Source organism: Rhipicephalus sanguineus, chromosome 4 (assembly GCF_013339695.2).
Source record: "Rhipicephalus sanguineus isolate Rsan-2018 chromosome 4, BIME_Rsan_1.4, whole genome shotgun sequence".
Classification (NCBI taxonomy): Eukaryota; Metazoa; Arthropoda; class Arachnida; order Ixodida; family Ixodidae; genus Rhipicephalus; species Rhipicephalus sanguineus.
In genome coordinates, this window is record NC_051179.1 from 52,288,906 (window position 1) to 52,311,806 (window position 22,901).

At 45.4% G+C, this 22,901-nt stretch overlaps 2 protein-coding genes across 3 annotated transcripts in view; both read left to right on the forward strand.

Moving 5' to 3' along the window:
* Nucleotides 1-6,484, forward strand: part of LOC119389994 (replication factor C subunit 1) — a 38,978-nt gene extending 32,494 nt beyond the window's left edge. The window contains exons 22-23 of the mRNA XM_037657492.2: nt 45-258; nt 2,862-6,484. Coding sequence (XP_037513420.1) covers nt 45-258; nt 2,862-3,059 — 412 coding nt within the window. The 3' untranslated portion in view covers nt 3,060-6,484. The remainder of the gene's footprint in view (nt 1-44; nt 259-2,861) is intronic.
* Nucleotides 6,485-7,773: 1,289 nt separating this feature from the next.
* LOC119389995 (vacuolar protein sorting-associated protein 37B) lies at nt 7,774-20,907 on the forward strand. Of its 2 annotated transcripts, XM_037657494.2 has the most exons (6): nt 7,774-7,974; nt 8,399-8,546; nt 10,932-11,103; nt 11,445-11,527; nt 15,544-15,803; nt 18,832-20,907. In XM_037657494.2, exons 2-6 carry the CDS (start codon nt 8,409-8,411, stop codon nt 18,917-18,919), a joined length of 741 nt encoding a protein of 246 aa, XP_037513422.1. In that variant the 5' UTR covers nt 7,774-7,974; nt 8,399-8,408; the 3' UTR covers nt 18,920-20,907. The 2 variants fall into 2 exon arrangements, with proteins under 2 accessions (XP_037513422.1, XP_037513421.1); XM_037657493.2 differs by lacking the exon at nt 7,774-7,974 and having other exon boundaries at nt 8,229-8,546.
* Nucleotides 20,908-22,901: the final 1,994 nt, after the last annotated feature.

Genomic DNA, 22,901 nt, shown 5'->3' on the forward strand with positions numbered 1-22,901 from the left:
TTTGAAAACTAGTACTCACATTCTTCCGCTTTACTGTCACGCAGAGTGTCCGCTGACCGGACGCAACTGTCCATGGACTACGTGGGCCCCTTGTTAGACTCACTGACCAGGCCACTGATCGACAAGGGTGCAGACGGTGTGCCAAGTGTCGTGCGCCGCATGCACCACTACTACCTGCAGCGAGCCGACCTGGACAATCTTTGTGACCTGGCCTTGTGGCCGGGCATGAAAGACCCCATGGCAAACATTGACTCCAAGGTATGCTCACCAGTACATAAAGCAGCTGCTGCCCGTGCATCTGGCAAATACATAGTCTTATTTAGCGTGAAGCGTCCTACAAGAACAGGGTTTTCATAAGAATTTTTGTGGGTCCATTGAAGAACATTATTTTTACTGCTAAAGTTACAGGAAAAAGTCATTAGTGAGGTACAGTAAGGGCATAAAAACTCATATAAAACTATAATTGCGAATAGGTATAAACTTGAAGACGAATTAATTTTGAAAGATGCTGCAGTAAGACATTGATCAGGGAGGGTTGGTTCATAGCAATAGGAAGGCGCAGTGCGACTGATACAAGGGACGAAGAACACACACCACACTGGAGCGCTGCCTATCGCTGCCCCCACAGCGCTCGTGTTGGTGTGTGTTCTTCGTCCCTTGCCTCAGTCACGCTGCCTCAGTCATGCTTCCTATTGCTTTGAAAGAAAACTGCATTAGGAAGTTGTGCTGACTGAAGTAGTGAGAGGGTCCTCAATGCATAATACTGGCACTTGCTAAACGCGGCTGATTTTTGGCTAGTGCTGCCGGTGCATGGCACGAGCAGCTTTAACTTTGCATATGCAAGAGTTTCCCTTAGCAAAGTTAACTTAAATTTTTTTTACCTTTTTGATAAGTTGTGTTGGATGGACTCCAAAGGGAGACGTTATTTTAGTTATATTAATAGGTTGCCTTACTGCAATGCGATTAACATTACCCTTTTTTTTGAAGTTTGAAGGTTGAGGTTACCCTTACTGCAAATAGATGCTCAGTAAGCCAAAAAAGGTGCAAAATTGAGAAACAGGCGGTGACACTGCCTTGAATTTTTCAACATCTATGACGTCATGGCGAGTGACGTCATAGATGTTGATGTTGAAAATTTCAAGGCAGCGTCACTACCTGTGCCGTGACATACATATGTTGATGGCGTCTTCTAAGGCCTAGTTCAGTTTTTATTGGCAAAGACAGGCCGCACTGTTATTCTATATCAGCCAAAGACTGAATTTAGCAAGGTTTGAGTTTTACTTAGCCGCACCTCACTTTGACTTTTGTGATGTCAACGTGATCTAACTTCCCCCCTGCTTCCTTTCCTGCACAGGTAGTGTCCGTTCAGGAACAGCTGGTAATGTCAATAGCAGGACACACCGCACAGTTTATCGTGTTCCACTAGGTTATTTGCATCCCGGAATATGAAATAATCAGGTTCCACTATACTTAGATGCACATTACAGAACCCCAGCTAATTGAAATGAATGTGGAGCCTTACACATAGAATGTCCCACATGGCTCATTTATCGCATTTGAGGTTAAACCCCCAAATTTTTTTGTTATACTGTTAAACCTGGATATAACAAAATTGGCAAATTCCCCCCAAAATTTGTTACAAACAGGTTTTCGTTATATGCAGTTTCAGCACAAAAATTCTGAAACAAAACGCACGCATTAAGCACAAGGGGAACTGAAGGAAGACCTCACACAAAATGTTTATTTAGTGGCAAGAAACTGTGTTATTTTGCTCTATTAGCTATTCGTGAGGGATGGCAATACTGGAGGCTCGTAGGACAACAATACAACGCTGCTCCCTCATCGTCTAGCTGTAGCCTCCGAGATTGGCTCCGGCAACACGACGGCACGTTGCCGGCGCCAATCTCGGAGTGCACGGTCTAGCGAGCCCGCGGAGCAGTGCAAGACGGCAAAGCGCGTGATGAGTTGACCGCCTAATCTGACATCTCCTCAGTATTGACGGTGCAGTCCTCCGCAAAAAAAAGGGGAAAAGAATCACAAAGCTGCACGTCATCAGGGGCTGCTCCATGCATACACATTAAGACCACGCACGCACGGCATCGAAAACAAAGCGAATGACATTAATACCACAGAATATTCGGAAAAGCGCTCTTCATATGCGGCGCGAACTCGTAGCGTAACGACATGGAGTGAGGATTTTTTTTTCCTTTTTATTGGTGTCGCGTTAAAAAAGTGCGGTTCAGGGACATCTGCAACATCCGAAGAGTGGCGCTGCCAACGCAAAAGGTTTTTTTTTTCTTTTTCTTTTTTTAAGAAAGTCAGCGTGGCGGCATCCGCGAGCAGCTGGTTGAAGGGAGGAGGGGAAGGGCACTCCCATACATGAACCCGTGACGGCAAGGACGCCGGCTTGAGGGGTGCAGGCCCGCCTGCCTGCCTTGCGCACACCCGCACACACAAACGAGCGCTCGCTGCCACACTGCTGTCGCTGGGGCTTCGAGCGCGCCATGCGCAACGCCGCCGCTTCGCGCTTCATCGTTGGCGGAGCAACCGCAGAAGATGCATGCGGCTCCTGCTTGTGCCAAAATTCGGGGCAAAATCCCTAGGTTGTCGGCGGCCAAAATTCATTATATCAAGGTTATCTCCCACTGCCACTTTGTTACACAGAGGTTGCAAATATATGTGCTTCTATGGAGTAATGGCGGGGAATAGAAAAACTTCGTAATATCGAGGAATTCGTTGTATGGAGGTTCGTTATAGGCAGGTTTAACTGTACAGCTATTGCTGCATCAACAACTCCTCATCTCTTTTCTTTGTTGCTTACTTCATCTCCAGCTTTCTTAATTTTTTGCTGTTGTTTTCAGGTAAAAGCTGCACTGACACGTACCCTGAATAAGGAAGCCTTTATGACCCCCTATTCCACTGAAGACATCGTCAAAAAGAAAGCAAAGAAAGGCGCTGGAAAATCCGAGAAACTGGCTGCGTCACAGGACGATGAGGAAAATGCCGAAGAAGAGGAAGAGGAAGCCGAGCCTGACCCAACACTTGTCGATTACGAGTAGATTGCCGTCTTGTTTTCGAAATCTGGTTGCACACTGTGGTTTGACTGCCACGTATTCGCAGCACTTGTTTGCTATTGGAAAGCGATCGCGTGGAATGCTCTGTGATAAGATTGCTTGGAACCTCACACTTCCTCACATTTGGAATAGTACTACTACTACTACCTCAAATGCTCTCCTTTCTGCATGCTCAGCAAAAGTGTTTCACTGCAGTGTTCATTAGACATGTCGCTTTTTGAAAGTGCTTGTGTTGTTAGCATTGAAATTCGAATGTGTGGAATTCGTGCCTTTAAGGCAGCAGTCAGGGCTAGTTGATGATAAGTTGTTGGCCTGTAGGTGGGTTGTTTTGAAACGTGAATGTTAATAAGGAAAATTTTTTAGTGTGTAATGTGCGATATTCCCAAGCTTATTTTTGAGTTGTTGCCTGAGGTTGCATTCATGTCATAGAGAACTGATGTTCTTGGCTGGCAGGAAGTGGAATCTCATGTCTTCTAATATTTGGGTGACATGGATGCTGCCTTACTCTCGCAAATTGCGGAGAGGTTCCCAGTCAAATCAAGCCGAAATTCAATCACCACTTGATCCTTAAGGCAAATTTCAGCTCACCCAAAATGTGTTCAGGGGCTCGCAGAAGTACTCGTTACGTTGGAACCACAGAAAGCTTCATTCTCTGCCAACCAACACTCCATATGGTGTGTGTGTGTGTGACATGTGCAGTGCATTTCTCAGTTATAGGCTTCATGCTGAAACAGAGAAGTTTATTTTCACTTTCGTGGTTCCAAGGAAAGTTGAGGTTGCGTCTGGACGTCTAAAAACTCAGCGAGTTGTCCACTTATGTAATATACATTGCTGGCACTTGAGCAATTTGGCTGCTCGCACTCAGTGAATGTACAGGAGGAAATGGTGACTGAATGATTGAAGCTTTACGAACGTTAAGTTCCAGTCTGTTTCTATTGGCAACTTTCACCAGCAGTCAAACTTATAATTATTGAGTTACTACTCATCAGCATAGTGTCCTTCCTTACTTTTCTGCTCTCCGTATGTCTCCGTCTGCTGTATTCTTGTAATTCGCTGGTTCTATACATTATGTTTGCAGTGTGCCGTCCTTTGCAGTGGCATGGTGAAACAGTATGTGTGTTAATTCTGTACTAAATGCCATTAGTATTTAGCACACTGCATGGGATGAATGCGTGCTAATTGTGCAGTGAAAGAGTATGCAAATAGTACAGTTAAACAGTATGCATGTTAACTATGTACTAAATTACATTAATCAGCACACCACACGAGATGAATGATCAGGAAAACTAGCTCTTTGCTAGTGATTACGTATGAATGTGCACTACTAATTATGATCTCATGTTCGTAGCGCTGTATATATATATTATAACACTCTTCACGCCACACAATGGCACTGAGATCAGACTTTTGTAACATTTTTGCCAGGACATTGGACTTTGCTAATGATAGTGCTGTGAGCTTGTCTTTATTATTAGTGCATATAACAAGTGTATGCTGATTATTCAGATCTTGCCGTGGCACTTTTAGGAAGTCTAGCCAGTTGAGTCCCATTCAATAATTAGTCGTATTGTTATGTGCCTCCCCTCTCCCCCAATCCCCCCAAGACTTCTCCAATCACCTGTTCTTTTATGAACATTTAATGTACAGTCATACCCTGATATAAAATCTTGGATATGGGTATAACAAACTATCGGTTATAACAAAGTAAATGGAGTTAAGACTTGCCACCAGTAGTCTTACTAATGTAACTAATGAATTTTCGTATAAAATGAACCCACTGTCGTGTCAGATGCGACTTTGTTATGAACGAGGTTTGACTCTACTTGAGTGCTGTGTTTGTTATTATTAAATGTTTTCATCAGGCACCTCACAGAGCAAATATGCAGACACGATTGTGTGGTAATGTTATTTTGCCGCAGAACCATAGACAAATGACGAAAAATCACTGAGACAACAAAAGGAATCGGCATACATTTGTGCAAGATACTACTGGTTGTAATTCTATGGGCTAGCATATGAAGTGTATATGAATGAAAGGGTGTTAGGTGTATAGGTGCAGGAGTAATAGCAAGAACCATGTTTTGAAAAACTGTTTTACCATGTAGTAGTGGCAAAGCCTGCCAAGGATATGCGAGAAGCAGTAGTACGGTGTTTTCATACTGTTGGAGTGGTCTTGTTATGTCTCATTACGATACTAATATTGCACAAGTTGGACTGTTTTAAGATTAACAGTGATATCAGACGTCTAGAAAATGTGTGTCATTACATCGATGCCATGCCTAAACTGGACATTATGAACGTACAAGCTTGTTAAGCCATGACTGCTTATTGTAATGTGAGGTTTGGATATAGTTCTGTGTATGTCATAATTATGCAGAGATGCTAACACTAATTAGTATATTGTCACCATCGTAGACCTTTCACAGGTAGTGATTTTGCAGTGTTACTAGTGCTGTGCAGTCAACATATGAGACCTGGCATTGAATATGAACAAGCGGTCTCATAAAGCACATCTTTGAAACTGATTTACTTATCTGGTCGTCTAACAAGCTAGAGTCGTTGTGCAGTAATTACAGCAAATTGTGAACATTCCAAATGTTTTTTCTTCATACAAACCAACAATTGTTGATTTTTTAAGCATTTCCTTAAGACGTATGGGCAGTTGGCTTTGTTTCCTGTTGGGTGGTACATTTGTGTTCACTCATGTTATGCTTGGTTTGGCTAGCAGTTAACAGTAAGTGCACATTTTCTGTACTTGTTGAGGCCTCTCTGGAAGTTGGTTGCGTTGAATGTTTCACACGTATATATGAGGCGCTCACTTTCCTGAAACGTTAAATTTATGCTATGTACAGACCTCGATTATTTGAGTGGTGCGCCATTGCATGTGGTGCTTTTTCATCGTTTGGCAGTTGGTCCTCAATGGCCTCAATTTACATCTTTTACCTTGAAAATTGTGGTTTAATTGCTTCTTATAGGAGGCACATGTGTAGAAACTGGTGGTGTACGTTATTGGGAATGCTTTCTTTTAAGGGGACATAGAAACAGTTGAAGAATTTGAGGTCAGTGATGGAGGCACAAATATGAAGCTTGTTTTCATTTCTTCGTTTATTCACATAATACTATCCCCCATAACGCGCATTTTAGAATCCACACCTTCACTGCCCTTCATGATCTGTCCACGAAAGCTGTGGGCCTAGCTACAACATCAAGGAAGAAAACTTGCCTTCAGTTGGTTGTGTGTAAGCAAGGCTTTTTACAAATGTGTACCACACAATTTTATGTCTGTGCTCTTTCCCTTCTTTTCCGGCATTTGTGAAGAGCTTTGGAGTACAGCTTCTGTATCCATCTCTGAAGTTAATTGTTTTTCGTACTGCAGTAGTTTGTTGTATTGCGAATAAATGACTGCTTGATATCTGTTCCGCTTTTAAAGAGCTTTGTGTGAGAAATATTTTTTTTTTTTCATTCTTGCTGCTTACACACTAACAATGTTGTCTCAAAAGACCCGTAATAGATTTGTGGTTGTAAACAAAAGTACAGTAATGCTAAAACACATACACATTGGCTAAAAGAGTCGTGCGCTTTTCTTCCATAGAAATGGCACTGGTCTACAATAGACACAGCACATTTGTTTTAGAAACTTGGTGCTAGGAAAATGTTGCGCATCTGCTTGAACGAGTTGCTGATGTATCAGTAGTGGTAAACAACACTTTGGATTTACTGCTGTAGCACCAAAGTGTTGCATGAGCTAGGTCTTCAGGAAATGCACGCTGTCAGTATATCAGCACATTATTTGTAAATGTAGAAACGAGCAGGTGTCTAATTCGTAAAGGATATATGCTGCAAGTGCAAAATTCCAGTGGTGCTTTTTTTTTCAATGTCCCGATTCATGAAGGCATGCGTGCTGGCAATGCTCTGTTGCTTTGTTGTGCAAATGTGGTGTCATTTACATCCCCAGTGGCTGGAAAGACGCACGAAGAGGTCTACAAAAGCCTTTGGCCTATTTTTGTTTTTCCTTGATAGTTTGCCTTCCCATCCTTGCAATTTCTTTTTGCCCATTACGACTGCCAGGTATTTATCTTGGATTCTATTTTGAGGTGGGTAGGGAAGAAGAAGAATATGGACACTGAGCGTCGGCGATATGCAGTTAACCTTATCAGACTCTTACAGCGACATATGCTATCTGCACGTCACTGTAATAGGCTGATAAGATTGAATGCAAGTGCTTACGGTATGGTCTTGTTTACTCAAGGTTTTATTTGTACCTCCTGGTTTAATGAAGAAAAAATATTTCTCAAGAATTGTTCGACAGAGGCAATCGCCCTGCGTTCCGCTTCACGCCGATTCCACGACGTTTTTCTTTCTCTTTCATTATTTTCCATTTTTTTACCGCCTGCTCCGAGTGACCATATGCTTGTAACTCGATCGTTCGTCTGCGAAATGCTTGATTTTTGTCATAAGGTGCAATAAACCCCGACCCAAGTCGCTGTGCAAAGCTTGGAAGGACACTCGCACGGCGCCGGTAAGTATGAAAATAAAAAGACAAATTTTTTTCTACACAGCGGGCGACCGAGACTTAGCGGTGCATTTATTCCAATGATACTGCTCCGATTCCCGCAGCTAAAATGCTTTAGAAACGAGGATCCCACATGGTTTCGCTTTCTGAAAGCGGTGGAGTGGTTATTACGATCCAGCAACCCTGGAGGTCATTTGTTGTTGCTTGCGATTGCTCTCTCGCGGTCGCTCCTCCTGCTTAGAGTCTACTCCTGCTGCTTCCAATTTAGAAGTGCTAAGGTTACTTTTACTGCTCATTTGTTTACATTCTCCTCCCTCCTCACTTAATCCGTAATTCGGCGCAAATGTCGAGAACGAGCTAACAACGTGGAGACGTCCGAGACCACAGGTAATTCGCCCGTACCCTTTTTAATTGCGAATCGGGACTGTTGCAATGCCTCGAAATGTCCGTTCGTCGGCGGACGAAGTTCGTGTGACGCCGGGAAAGAAAGAGCTCGGGCACACTCGACACGCCCGCGAGCTTCGTCACCTTCCTGTAATTTCACGTAGCGTCACGCATAAAGTAAGCCCGACGCGGTTACGATTGGCTGTTGCCATAGGAGCTCCAGTGTGCGCGTCACCGTGGTGGGGCTAGCGATGCGATAACTGCACCTTCCCTCCGTCCCACCTGCGTATCGTCCCGATGTGAGCTTTCTGTATCGGGCAGCCGATTCACGGACGAGCCGTCGTTCACTGCGGTTCGCGGCCGCGCAGTATACGCCAAATATGCCTCGTCATAAGCGACCTCCACCTCCCGTTCCTGTTGCTCGCAGGTTGGTCGACATGCCTTACTACGTGAGCGACGTGAACCCTGACTACACGGCAGCCCTGGGATTATTCCAGCACCTCAACACCGAGGAGCTGCAGAAACTCCTAAACGATGATGACCGTGTCGACAGCATGGTCAAGGACCTCCAACAGGTGTGTTTTGCGTCGATCGCGCGTGCGTGCTTGTAATCGAAGTTTACAAGCGTGTGCTTTTCATGCCTCGCCGTTTGCCATGTACAAAAAGTGAACTACGAGGTCTAGATTTCTGTTTGGAGAGCTAGAGGGCCCTTGTCGCAACCGTGTGGCAGTGTTGTGAAGATGCACTACGTGCTGTGATCAGTTTGACAGGAAGATGAGTTGTAAGTTGTTCATGACGACAAACTGACTTGTGTTCGTGCTGAGTATCGTCGTGTCATTGTGTCCACATGTGCAAGTGCCCTGTTGCGTCCCTCATAATCATATCGTGGTTTTGGGACGTAAAGGTCTAACAATTATTAAGTGCCCTGTTGCTTTTAAAGTAATATAAATGTATGACCACTCCGAAGCAGTGAACGTGCCAACCGAATAAAATGTTCTTTGATTATCGTCCTTGCTAAAGCTGCAGCTTATCGTGCACTAACTGTGTTTCAGTTTTGCTATGTGAATATTTGCCTAAACTTTGTTGTCATGCGCATAACTGCATGAACGAACTTTCGTACTAATGCAAATCAAACGATCATGCAGAACAGATTATGCAGTGGTGACATACTGAGTTGACATCAACCTTTGAACTTGAATCTGCTCTGTAGGAATATGTACGCTGTGTTAAAGGCACATTTCATCCTGAGCAGACTTCATGTATTTGCTGCATGTATTGCAGGCTACTTGTGAGGTCCAATTAAATAAAGCATTGAAGGAGACAGTACAAGCAATGCGAAGAAATGACACAGCTTCCATGTGTATAGGGAGTACGCACTGAAACCCAGCTACAATGTGGCGCTGTGGTGCGCCGGGTCGAGCGCCATTTTTGAGGTTGTTACGCAGCAGATGACCCATGCTTATTGCTACTTTGTTTGCTGTGTTTATGTGACGGGTGTCGTGTGGTGTCCCCTGGCCTTCCATGTCGTCGTGTGTTGCACTTACATTACTGTGGCATTGGAAGTTTCCTCTACTACTGTGTCAAGCAACTGTGGTCAAGCAAAATAGGTTTCCTTCTGATCACATTCTGCATCATTAGAATCCTAACCTTCACATGGACAGCGAAGTGTTAAGCTGTAAATGGCAGCAGCAGCTGTTGATACTACCAAAGAACCCCGTAACCAAACAACCATTAAATATGAGTTAGTGAAACATGGCAGATTCGGTCTAGATGTTGAAGGGGAATGCAATGCAGAGTAACTTTATGTAAAACCACCAGCGGGAAATGATAGGGATTTCCTGTTACGTAAACCTGCGTGCACACAAGTTGAACAAATCACTATTCACCTTGGAGGTTGTACATCGATATTACACTTCACCCACGCATACTGCACCCATTTGTTTCCCATGAGGGGTTTCATAACACCAAAAGCCAAATGAATATTCAGATTATCAGTCAGAGATGTACCAATCACAAGGTGCCTGGCAGTAACCGTGTTTGATCAGGTACTGCGCTTTCACTAACACTTTATTGTGCCCGGCAATCTTGAAACACTTCGATTCTTCCTTCACTGGCAGGTGCAAATACTGTGGGGAGGTGGCTGACACCTACCACATGGTTCGGGCTTGCCAGCTCAACTCAGCTCTTCCCCCCAACCCGAGAGGAGTGGGAGGAGGCCCTGCTCAGTTGCTCGGATCTTCAGGCCCAAAAGGCCTTGGTCCGAAGGGCTAAGTTAGCGGCTGATATCAATGGGGTCCCGGAATAGGGACTCCACCCATTGCGGAGCCCCTTAAGGGCTGCACCTCTCTTTTGTTTTCAATAAATGTTTTCAATCATCATCAATCCGCAGTGGCTCAATGGTTATGGTGCTTAACTGCTGACCCGAAAGATGTGGGTTCGATCCTAGCCATGGTGGTCGCATTTCGATGGAAGTGAAATGTTAGAGGCCCATGTACTGTGCGATGTCGGTGCACTTTAAAGAACCCCAGGTTGTTGAAATTTTGGGAGCCCTCCACTATGGTATGCCTAATAATCATATCGTGGTTTTGGCATGTAAAACCCCAGAAATTATTATTGATTAAGCACTGGTTGCTCATTGAATTGAAACAAGTGCAACATACGAGCTGCTCAGCTGTTAGCTTAGTAGCGACTGAAGGCTCGCAGCGCTTCCAGACATTTGCTCTCTCATCAATGTATTAAAGGCCACAATAGGGCTGGGTTTCATCTGTAGCCAACCCAATGTGGTGGCGTAGCGACTATGGAGTCGTGCACATAAGCGCGAAAGTTTCCTTTGTGAATGCTATCTGCAAAGTAATCCGATGTGCGTCGTGTATCATGCATCTGACTTGTCCGCGACAACGTGTATTGTGTTAAGTGCAGATTTACAGTGTTGTCATTGTACTGCTGTGTGGTCGTGACAGGTGAAGAACGCCGAGAATGAACGTGAGATGCTCCTGGCCAGCAACAAGAGCCTGGCTGACTTCAACCTGTCCAGGGAGCCCAAGCTAAGGCAGTCACGTCAGCAGCTGAAGGAGCTGTACGAACAGGCGCAAGAGTTGATGAACGAAGTGGAGCAGAACAAGAAAACGCTTGGTTAGTCTGCTCGTTACGAGCTCAGACCAACATTTGCTTGAAATTTGCTTCTATTAGTTCTTTATGACGGGAAATTTTTTATTGGTCAAGCATTATGTGGTACTAACAGTGCTGAAAGACACAAGTAGATGTGCCTGTGAAACTGGTACTTGTCAATCCGAGCAGTGGGTAGTGTATGGTACAGATTTCTTGTTTTGTGTATGTGCTTTCAGTTGTGCAAATGTCTTAACATCTTTGAATTGTGAAAAGAAGTGAATTGGGCATTCTTGTAGTGACAACAATAACTGTTCCTGGAACACAGAATTTTACTAATGGGGCTAATTGCCCTGTCTGCCTTTCAGATTCATTGGGAGGCCAGTCATCCCTTGAGACAACGTTGGCACTACTACAGACCTCAGCAGCAGAGGCAGAGGAAGAGTCAGAGGTGGGACAATTACTGGTTTTTTTAGTACTGCTAGTTCTTTAAGATGGATTGTTTCTGCATGTTACCATGGATTTAATGCAATTACAGTCGAGCCCGCTTATAACGAACCTGAGCGTGACACGGCATCCGTTTGTTATATCCCGATGTTCGTAGTAAATGAAACGCAGCTTTAAAAAAGTTGCAAGTGAAAACCAAAAATTAATTTTATTGCGAGAAAGTCCGTGATGCACGTCTGTTTCGACAGCACAGATGTGATAAGTACAGTCTCGAGTTTATTTAAAGGGGCCCTGCAACACTTTTCGAGCATGCTCAAAAAGCGCTGCCGATCGGTAGTCGAGGCTCCCGAGAACACGCGAGCCAAATATTATAGCGATGCGCACGGCCTGGAATTTACAATAAATTCTCAAAGTCAGCTGAAAATCGCTCCCTCTTCTCTCGACAAATGATGTATTAGTCCGCAAAATATGACGCGATTGTCGGCAGTTCCACCATTGGCTGATGTTATAATCACGATAACACCCTCATTATTACTTTCGTTGTTAATTTTTAGTTCAATAAGTAGATAATATGTAGGTTTATATTATGTTATCGCGTTAAAAACACCGAACAAACATTAATATTAGCACTTCCGGTCTCACCGACAGCTCGTCTGCTCGTAGTTGCGTGGTTCCGTTTTCTTCGCCATGCGCAGTGCCGAAAACGTGAATATTTCTGTGCTTTTGACCATCGCCGGTTGCCGTTGAGAGTGGCAGCCGTTCGAGTGTTGCCTCGTCAGCTGAGAACTGCATCGTCGGCACGTTCTCACGACCGACCGAGGCAGGGGCGCAGCGTGTCTCCGATAACAATGCTGGCGTTCGGTAATGGCGGCGCTTCGGGGTCGTCTGCCAGTGCCGTCTTACGAGGCGGTGTATCGGAGTATGGGCCGAAACCGATCTCAGCTGTCATTCGTTCCAAACGAGCGCGCACGTTTGCTTCCATGGTTGGCAGAGCAATGAAAACACTACGGCGTTCGAGGTGCACACCCAACATTACCAAACCGACGCGCAGTTTTCAAGCACGCGCGATACACAGCGCGATCGACTCCGCTCGACGAGAACGACGCAAGCCGACCGGAAGTGGCGGCACAGACCACGTGGTTGCGCCGAGACGCCAGAGAGAAAAAAATGAAAAAAATGCCGCCGGCGCTGACGTCGCCTCCTCGCACCTCCGCCCTCCCTCCCTCCCCTCACGCCGCGTGCAGCTTTCCGCGCGCTCGCTGCGTTGAGTTGAGAGAGAAAGCTGCGGAACGTGATCTCTATAATTTGGTAACACCACTTAGACTTGACGGATTCGAAAATTTTTTGCGGCATATGGCTCGTGAATAGTCATACGTCAATAATGGGACTATTCCAATATAACAAAGAAAGGTGTTGCAGGGCCCCTTTAAGGTGGCAGCGTGTTCTTCGCCAAGGCCCTTGGCATATACAAGCTGCCTGAGGCTATCTATGTAGCCAATTGCTACAGGCATGCTTGTGGGCGCTGGCTCCAAAGTTTCGTCGTCGTTGTCATCCGATTCCTCCGAATCGCTCTTGCCGTGCACGGTTCTGCAGTGTCGGCATCATCATCGGCCGTAATGAAGTCCTCCCAGCAGATGTCCCGCTCTCCCATTTCGGAGTCGACGATGCACTGCCACAAATCGCCGCCCGATTGGTCCTCTTCTGGGGCTTCACGCTCGGTATCGGGTCCGACGTCAATGAAGCCGGCCTTGTCGAAACAGTTATGCATGCATGTAGCCGTCAGCTCCGTCCATGAAGCCTTCAGCATCTCCAAAGCTGAGTACAAGGTCACCCGAAGTGGCAGGTTGGCTGCCGGGCGGTCAACAGCTATGAGCAAGCACTCCACAATGCGGCACCTATAATAACTCTTAAACGCGCGAGTGATGCCCAAGTCAAGCGGTTGCACTTTAGACGTGTTGGGCGGCAGGAAAAGCAAGGTCGCTGCCGTCAGAGAGGCTTGTACGTGGTGCGCGGAGCAGTTGTCGACCATGAGTAGCACGTGCCTGCCTTACTTGTGCATGTCACGGTCAAATTCGCTCAGCCACTCTACGAATAAATCGCGCACCATCCACGCTTTCGCATTATGCCTGTAACGCACAGGCACATAGCCCCGGAAGCAATGCGGCTTCTTCGACTTCCTGATTACGAACGGCACGCGCCGGTCGCTGCCATCCATATTAGTGCACAGAAGTGCCGTGACGTGCACTTTACTGTGCTTGCCGCCAGCGTACGTGTCGCCTTTTATAGCTTGAGTTTTTTCTGGCAGCATCTGATAGAATAACGCAGTTTCGTCTGCGTTCGTCTGCGTCGCTCCGCATAGCTTAAAATGGTGTCTTGATTTGTTTCAAGCCACGAGGCAACGTCTTGGTCGCTTGCCGAGGCCGCCTTACCAACCATCGATTTGAAAACAATGCCATGGCGCACCTTGAACTGATGTAGCCAGCCATTTCCGTGGCAGAAGTCGGTAAAGTCCAACAGGAATGCGAAGTCTTTCGCTTTGGCCAGCATCATAGTACCGCTTACTGGAATGTTCCGAGCCCACGCGTCGACGAACCATTTCAGTAGCGCGTCCTCTACATCCGCGTAGGTGGCCCTCCGCAGATGCTTTCTGTCAGTCGAGTTGGCATCGGCACTGATAATCTTGTCCTTGTTTTTCAGGATCGTCTATATGGTTGATTTGCACACACCGTACTTTTTAACCAACTCGCTGTTTTTTACACCTTGAGAGAGCTCTGTTAAAATGGCTCACTTGGTAGCAATGTCCAGCGCTTTTCGCTTCGTGCCACCGTCCGCCATTCTGACCGCACGCTACGCGAACACCAACAGTGAGCAAGACGTGCACGTGTGATCAGACAAGCAAGCACGCGTGTAACTTCTCTGGGCTCATTTCTAGCCAAAAAAAAGCCGGATGCGGCAGCGTCGCAGATCGGTGGAGACTGGTGAAGGAGCTGCGAGGGAGGGTAGTTCAGGTAGCTTGCTTGGGAGAGCAGCCTGTGCCGGCTGTGCGCGTGTCAGAAAAATTTAGGGCCCATTCATGCTCAGTCAGCATGCACACAGAACGAATCGCGAATTGTCGAAGTCGGTGAGCATGCAGGACAAAGGACGGAGGGGTGCATAACAAAACAACAGTCGGGGAGAGCTACAACTAGACCGCAGCCTAGCCAGGGTCGGCATTTAACAATAGGAATCTATGGGCACCTCGCCGATGGCTTATCGGTGGTCAAAAGTGGTGTCCCGGGAAGTCACCGGAGCGCCGACTCCGTTTGCTGTAACCGATCGGCAGGGCTCAGAGATGTTCGTTGTAAGTGCGATTTTGTGCCATAGAGATAATGTATATTTCCACGGTCACATGGGCATCGTTCGTTTTAAGCGAAAGTTTGTTTTAAGTGGGGCCGTTATAAGTGGGCTCGACTGTACTGCCCGTTTGACTTGGTGTAAGCCTCCAGGCATCCTGCTGTGAAGTATGTGTGCCACTAAGAAATTTAGAGCAATGAGTAAAGGGGCATAGACATCATAAAAGTAATTGGATTTGTTTCACTAGAATTGCACTTGAGCTGCTATAGCAAATCTGTACACAGAACTTGCTCTCACATGGTTCGTGTGCTGCTCAGCCTGTGCCCGCTTTCTTTGCTGAAGCTTTGCTTCAATGTGCAGGAACCCCTGAGGCATAAATGAGTTAGTTACTGTGACACACACAGGGTGTGAAAACATCCTGTATGTTTCAACACCATGTAGGCACGCCGCTAGCCGTAGTCTTGAGTTCCAAATAAGCCTCCTCAGCTAACTCCCGATTGCTACTTAGCTCGTATGGCTGGGTAATTGTGGCAGAGAATCAGGGGCACATCACAAAGAGCACCCATTTCCTTTCAATCATCTTGATGCCTACCATTTGTATTCTGTGTTTTCTGGTGGCATTCGTAAGCCACGACAAACCAACTACTAGCCTAAGGACATCCATTGACATCTTTTACGGCATTGCAGAAGATAGCCTCAAGCTTCCTAGACGGCGAGCGGACGGTGGAGTCGTTCCTGGAGGAGTTCGTGGAAGCGCGCAAGCTTGCACACTCCCGTCGCATCAAGGCGGAGAAAATGACCGAGTTACTGACACGCCGCCTTCCAAGGCCCATGGGGGGCAGCGTGCCAAGCCGGCCCGCACCGCCCGCACCTGCCTATCCTCTTCCACCCACGGGTCCCATGCCTCCCTACCCAACCACACACTATCCTATGCCCATGCCTTACATGTGAGCCATGGCGAGTCATTCTTTTCCTCTGGTTTTGAGAGTGCCTGCCTACATGCTGTATTACTGTGCCACGGAATTTCTCTTGGCAAACGTGAATAGCCGACAGGAGATGGGGTAAATTTTAGAAGTTCCCAAGCAAGAAGATATTGTGGCAGTATGTGGCACGTTGCTTTGTGAAGACACTGTCTCTGGTGGTTTCTGGCATTGTTGGTTTTGCTAATATTGACACTTTCTTCACTGTTAGTTGGTCATGAATCTAGGGGTGTGCAAATTGTAATATAAGTCAAATTGAGTAGCACCTGAAAGGAATAAAATTTCGTATTGAATGCTATTGCTGGAGTAACAGTGTTTGAACAGTGAACAGCTGTTTCTGCAATGAATATAAAACGACATGTCACATCCTGGTATTTGCAAAGTCACCATGTCACAGTGTTACACAACATGAAGTGTTTTTTTTTTAATGACATGATGAATAAGTGCTTTGTTTGTATTCGCAAAGACTTTGTTTGACTGTGCAAAGTAAGCATTTTAAGCTATTTGTAAACTATGTGGAAAATGTTCATATCCCCAGACGTAGTTGCTATACGATCTGTTAGTTGAAAGTTTTGAAATTCGCACACCTCTAGTCATGACATTTCTTGCGCCTTACGATCACTTTTTAGAATGTAATGTGCAGAGGAAAAATGTTTGTTCCTTTACATCCTGTACTTGTAATAAGGTTACGTTTACATCTTAGAACTGTGTGGGACGTCTTGTTTAAAGGGCCCTTAACCAGGTTTCATTGCAAATTTTGGTTACACACTGGAAGTTTTAAGGCACTGTCTGGGAAAAATTTTACCGAATGAATTTTTGCAGACCAGTTTTATTACTGAAGGAGTTAAAAGAAATTGAACTATCCTTTGCCATGCTTTTCTGCTTGGCCTTAGCCAAGGAGCAAAAAAATTACACCATCTCCTACTAAAGGGGACCATGAGGCGATGCGAAGCAGCGTTTCGGCATGTCGAGCCCACGTTTCTTCCATAGCGGTTTCCCGCTGACGTTGCCATTTGCACTGGGCTTCCCTAGCCCGGAGCTTGGGGTCCGCTTGCTGACGTTTACGTTGCACTTCGGCACGCCGAGCCTTCCACTGCTCCGCGATCACGGCAGGCATTAAGGTATTACTGCAACTGGCGCCGACGTTGACGTTGGAACTCATGACACCGGCGCAGTCGACGCAGTGACTGAGCAAGTGTACGACCTAACGCGAGCCTTTTATCTAAATGAGGAGGGGGAGTGGCAGTGGAGAGATGTGTGGGGAGGGTTTGCGCAAGCGCAGTAAGGGTGGTCACGCCGCAAACCGGATTGAACTCCGCCATAAGCTGCTTCGCATCTAATAATATTTAGGAGGTTAAACCCCTGTCAGTGTGGGTCCATGCGGTCAACCAGATAATGTCACACAAATAGCAGTGGTGGTGCATTGTGGTGTGGTGTCACAGCCACAGAGCATCACGAAAAAAAAAATTAATGCCTGGCCATGTGCTCTTTTCAACGGTGTTTTTCAGCAGATACCGGTATTCAATCAGTGCACACAAATCTTTTCGTGCTTGCTTTCTGCACACTGAATTAAAACAGCAACAGTTCTTGGTGTCATTTAGAGGGCCGTAAAGTGCGGCTACGTGCTGTATGCCCTTCTGCATTTGCCAGCCTAAGGTAGGATGCAGGCGATGCGTTGAACACTGGAAACATGGGTGCAAGTCTTGTAGGCAGAACGTGAGAATCTCCAAGGCTGTGGCAGTTCCTGGGGCTTGGTCACATATTCGAAGAAACTGAAGGTATGTTTGCATTTAGTGAATGCCAGCAGTGCTTACACCTAGTCGGTCAGTATCATTGTGTGGTTGTCGAACAGTATAGCGTAGTGTACAAACGGAAGCAACAGACCATCTATATTCCCATTCGATTCAGCGAAACAAATGGAATGTGTTCTCCTTTTTTTAACCATGCACGAATGGTCAAAGCGTAGCGCCAGTCACTGTTCTGGCAAAACCAGTGCTAAAGGGGGCATGAGTGCCGTCAGTAGATCTTTTCAGGCGTGTGGCCTTGGAGCAAGAAACGCACGCAGCTCAATGTGCTCCACGGCTATGCTCTGTGTCCTCTGCAGCACGTGGGCCCTTGGCAACTGATACAGTGGAAATTTCCTTGTTGGCTGCCAGATGGGGCTATACCCAGTTACAACCTTCGAAAAAATGGTAGCTCTGCCCACAGCCGTCGCTCTCCCTCCCACAGAGAATTTGCATAAATACTCCATCAAATAGCGCTTACCATTTTCAGGATGTCAAGCACCTCTCGAGTGTTTCGGATAGTCTGACTTTCCCACACACACACACTTGTGTCACTGATTTTAGGTTAGGAACTTGAACATCCTGGTAAATTTATTCAGGGATTCTTCCATCACTGCTCAGCCAAACGTAATGTTTTAGGTAGTAACTACGAACCTTTAACTCTTAATATGCATAGTATTTACACCAGCCAAGAAAATGTACTTCTGGTTCGAGCGAAAACCAGCTGGCACGACTGTCTTTCACTGGTGATGGGCAGGCGCACTGCAGTTCTGTGGCCGAAGCTGACATTTTTTCTTCGGTTAAAGGTTTTAACCGAGAGTAGCGTGATGTAGCTCCACAGGCTTGTGACATTATCTGGTCGCCTTAAATGGCAGAGTTTTACCTCTTAAATGTTTCTTGTTCCGTGGCCTCGGCCAGCATTCCCAAGTTGCACACTTCCCTTGCATCCTCCCATGTGCCAGAGCTGACGGAGCGTGCCATGCGCTGTGTTGTGCCTTCCTTCATTTTCTTTTTTCTTCTCTCTCTCTACTGTATTGCTTCATGGTGCATTTTCAGTAATGGCATTGCACGCTTATCATTGGCTGACGAACCGAAGTTGCTTGCCGTAGTCAGTGATGTCCCAAGCAATGTATCTGCACGTGACTTCGACTCTTGTTTGTAGCGCCACTTTCTCGAGAAATAGGCACACACTTTGTTGTTTGAAATTTCAGCTACTCCATGGAGCCACCTCGTTCCTTGCAGACACGATCGCCATTGCCTGAGCTACAATGCCGCACTTGGTCATTTGGAATGTTCTAATCTGGCGAGGGACCGCTTATGGAAAGCTGTCATATAGTATACGGCTTAGGAACAAGCTGAATGTTTGCTGTATTAATAAAAAGAACTATGTTATACAATTATACAATAGATCGGCCCAACGAAATTCTTACGGACATGCCTCTCCGTTTGACGAGATGGTTTATTGAAGAATACGTAAGCTTGCAGTGACCGCTGTAGGGGAACAGTTTTTAATGTTGGGCGTATGATGATGGAGCATGCCTCCAAACAAGGGTTGTTTTCTCCTTCAGGGGTTTTCAGTGCCTACATATATGTAGTGGTCTGTGTGTGTGGAATCGCTTACCTACTTTCCACAGTTCTGATTTGGTACCTCGTTTCTGCACTTTCTTCACCATTCTTTGCAGGGCTGAAGCAAAGGTGTGAGTGTGTGTGTGCAAGCTTTAGCTTCAGCAGTTGGATTCGCTGCCTTTATCCTAGTGCTTCGGAAGAACCATGAAAAGTTTCGGCCATCTCTTTTATCTTGTTAAAACTGAATTGGCAAAGGCAGGTGTAATCAATTTAATGTGTGCATTTGAACATCGGTCATGGGGCTGAGTGGTCCCGGCTGAAGTAAAATTGTGCAGTTCTTCGTGCTTTGACGCAAATGGTGTTAGTCTTGTGAATTAAACAGAGCTTTTTCTCTGTCAAAACATTTTTGTTGAATCTACTACAATTTTATGCCCACCTTGTCTACACTTTCAGAGTTTCACTTTTGTTTTTTATTCAGACCGCTGTTTACTTGCCTACACACGTTTTGCTTGTGTGTGTTGTGTGTGCGTATGTATGCAATGACGTCACTCGAAACAGTATGGTTTCATCACACCTTTGTCTTAAGTTCCTCTAGTTCCTTACCATCTACCTTGGTGTCTTAAATTTTGAATCACTCACGACGACTGCTTGCTGTGGCATTAGCCTGTGTATGAGGGGTGTCACAGTAGACATTGCTGACTGGGTTTCAGGAATGAGTAACGACTCAGGATGCTAGGGTAGAAAGAGTTTGTTCACAAGGTTGCCGTCATGTGATCTTGTGCCATAATTTAATTGTGTATTTAATCTCTCGACGAAGTATGTGTGTTTGTGTGTGTATGCAGACTCCGTGCCCTAACTGGACTTGTCAGCTTTGCTTTCGGCACAGGCAATATAGCTCTAGCTGCTCTTTGAATCGAATTGACTACTATTATAGTGTGTATATCATAACACCTAGGAAGGGAGGACAAAATGCAGTAATGCCCGATTTGGGCACTAGGCAGCTTTTGTCAATCTAGCACCATGGCACAGTGATGTTGCATATTGGTGCTGCGTGTATTTGTGCATACATAGATAATCTTATATTAAAAGATCTGCCTGCTGACTTGCAAGTCAGTGCTGGTTCAGTGTACACTGAGAAAGGAGAAGCTCTTTTGTAAACTGTGTAGCAGAGAATGCAGTAAGACATCAGTGTGTTGTGCTTGGGAGGCTACATGCGTAAACTTTTCACTCTAACCATGTCGCATTCGGTCACTGCTTGTGGGGATTGTGTATGTGAACTTTGGCGCTGAATGCGTAAAATAAGTAGTTTTAGGTGTGAGCAACCTCGTACTGGGTTTGCTATTGGCCAGGTGTACAAAAGAATGCAAAGAGAGTACAAAATGATGCAAAATACGTTTGGGGCCTAATTGCACGCAGTGCAAGTGAAAGCTATGTTATGAAAGTTATGTTGTGCAAGTATGTTCAGCGTATATTTTTTGTGATTTCATCATTTAACTGCACTCTCTGGTATTTGCAATTGGAGTGCCATGGCTTCCATGGCCTTGCTCTCATCTTGCTGAGTGAAGCCAAAAATGAGCCTCTTTGTCTGTGTCATGCATGCCAAAAGATGGAGAACTCGTTCAACCGTTGATGCAACTCTTCGGGTGTGCACCACAAACTGTTTTCTGTGATTGTTTCTTCTCAGCTGTTGAACAATACGAATAAACTACTACTAAAGTCAGTGTGCAAATGTGCTTGTTACTACTACGCTAATGATTTATATTGGCAAATACATACAGCTTCAAGTCGGAAAAGGAAAAAGGGGGATTGTCTTGAGTAACGTCTAGATATATTGATAACAATTATTGATGTTATTAGCCTGCCACACCACCAAACCTATTTATGTTAGGTGCTGTAGCAGGATAATAATGCACAAGGCACCATGCTCAGGCTGCGGAGGCCTTGATCTGAATCACGAGTTGTTTTTTTTAATATTATTTTATTAGTAACATTTGCAGTTTCGAAGGAGCCATATACTTAAAAAAAAAGAAGAGAATCTTGTTAGTGGTAGCGCATTGCTAGTAACCCGAACTCTTGCAGCAGAGACTGTGGTACACAGCGCGAGAGCTGAAGTGGACATTGTTAGCACACTGGAAATGACTTTAGTAATTCTATATAATTACATCTGGACAGAACACTAGACATGACTAGAAAGCTTACTCTTGCAAGTTATTTCACGTAAATGTTTTTTTCTTTTGGTTGTATCCATTTCTTATCACTGTCAACGACTGCGGGTGATGAAATCATGACGACAAAAGTGTGGTGTCAATGTGAGCCAGTAATGAAAAGCAAAAAAAAAAAGTCGTAATGGCGAGAATACTTGTTAAATAAAGCCCTTGATTTTTTGTGGCAGGGACAGGGAGGCCTGCCATGACCATGCGAGAACATATCGGTAAAGCTATTGCTAAGTGTGTGCCATTAGGCTTCTATCCTGTTGGGGGATTGTTGCTCTTAGCATTTTTGTTTATACGTATTCGACTGCACTTGTAAGTGTATTATATGCTTATCTGTTCTTTCGTGAGAAACCTCCTGTTTCTCTGTCGTGCATGCAGGCAATGCCAAGGGAATTGTCTACATGCACTTTAATCTCGTTTCCTTAGTTCTAGGCTTTTGTTGGTCACACTCAAAGCGAGAACAACAGTGTGATACTCGAGCTTCGTTTCTTGAAGCTTGTAAGCAGGCCAGATAGCGCACTTGTATTATACCTGTCATTGACTGAATATTGTGCTACACGTGCATGCTCCGGTAGATGAAAAAAGGCATGTTGGTGTTCTATTTTTTGCCTGCTTTTGGCTGACTACAAAAATTTTGATTTTGGTGGCGTGAAGTTATGTGCGAACTCGATCAGTGTCTATGTTTAAATCAAATGTTTATATTGTACTCTTCTTGATAGATACTGTATCATATTTGCCAATTCGATAAGCAGTTGTATATGTGTTGGAGCACATATAAAGTACATTCACCAATTGCAAAATAAAAGGCATGTGTTTTGTTTCCTTGCTTAGAGAGTGGTTGCCATTTGAATAGACGTGTTGATTGCATACGAAGTCAATTGGAGGCAACCTGGTGTGTTCTACTGCTCAATGCAGTGGCGGCAACTTTACGTAGAGCAAATATTGGAGGCATTTATTTGCCTGCATTGTGTGTATGCGGTCACCGCACAACAATTGGGGGGGGGGGGGGGAGATGAAACAATGCTATGTAGACCTGCAAAGTTTTGTTTTACAGCACATTAAGCTTCATTGGTTTTCGTTCGGCTCACGCTGCTCGTGAGCCTGAACGAAAGAAAGAAGGAAAGAATTTGGAGAGTGCAGCACAATGTGGTTGATGGCTAGAAAAAGAAAAGTCACAGTTTCACTGCAAAGGTGAAGCAGTGAATGCAATAGCAAAGGATTGGAATGTTATATGCCGTAAGCGTAGCAGCTAACTCCTTTAGCATTCGACCTGGCATAACTCAACGAAATGCTGGCTTGAGGCAATGTGGGCGTTTCAGCAAGTGAAGCGACCTTTGTGCCTGTCTTGCTTCAATGCAAACCGAGTGGTGAGGACACAACATGTGCCAAGATATGCTTCCATATTGCTAGCGAACACGCACAAAGGACGACATAGAAAGAGACAGGACAACCGCTAGATATGCTCCGCCAAGTTACGTATTCCTGTCAAGACAGCGTGCGTG

What these genes read in the sequence shown, in the direction of transcription:
- LOC119389995 (XM_037657493.2), top strand. Translation starts at nt 8,352, where the DNA reads ATGCCTCGTCATAAGCGACCTCCACCTCCCGTTCCTGTTGCTCGCAGG. An exon ending in GCAGAACAAGAAAACGCTTG is followed by an intron (nt 11,104 to 11,444) that starts GTTAGTCTGCTC and finishes TCTGCCTTTCAG; the next exon opens with ATTCATTGGGAGGCCAGTCA. An exon ending in CCTATGCCCATGCCTTACAT is followed by an intron (nt 15,804 to 18,831) that starts GTGAGCCATGGC and finishes TTGAAATTTCAG; the next exon opens with CTACTCCATGGAGCCACCTC.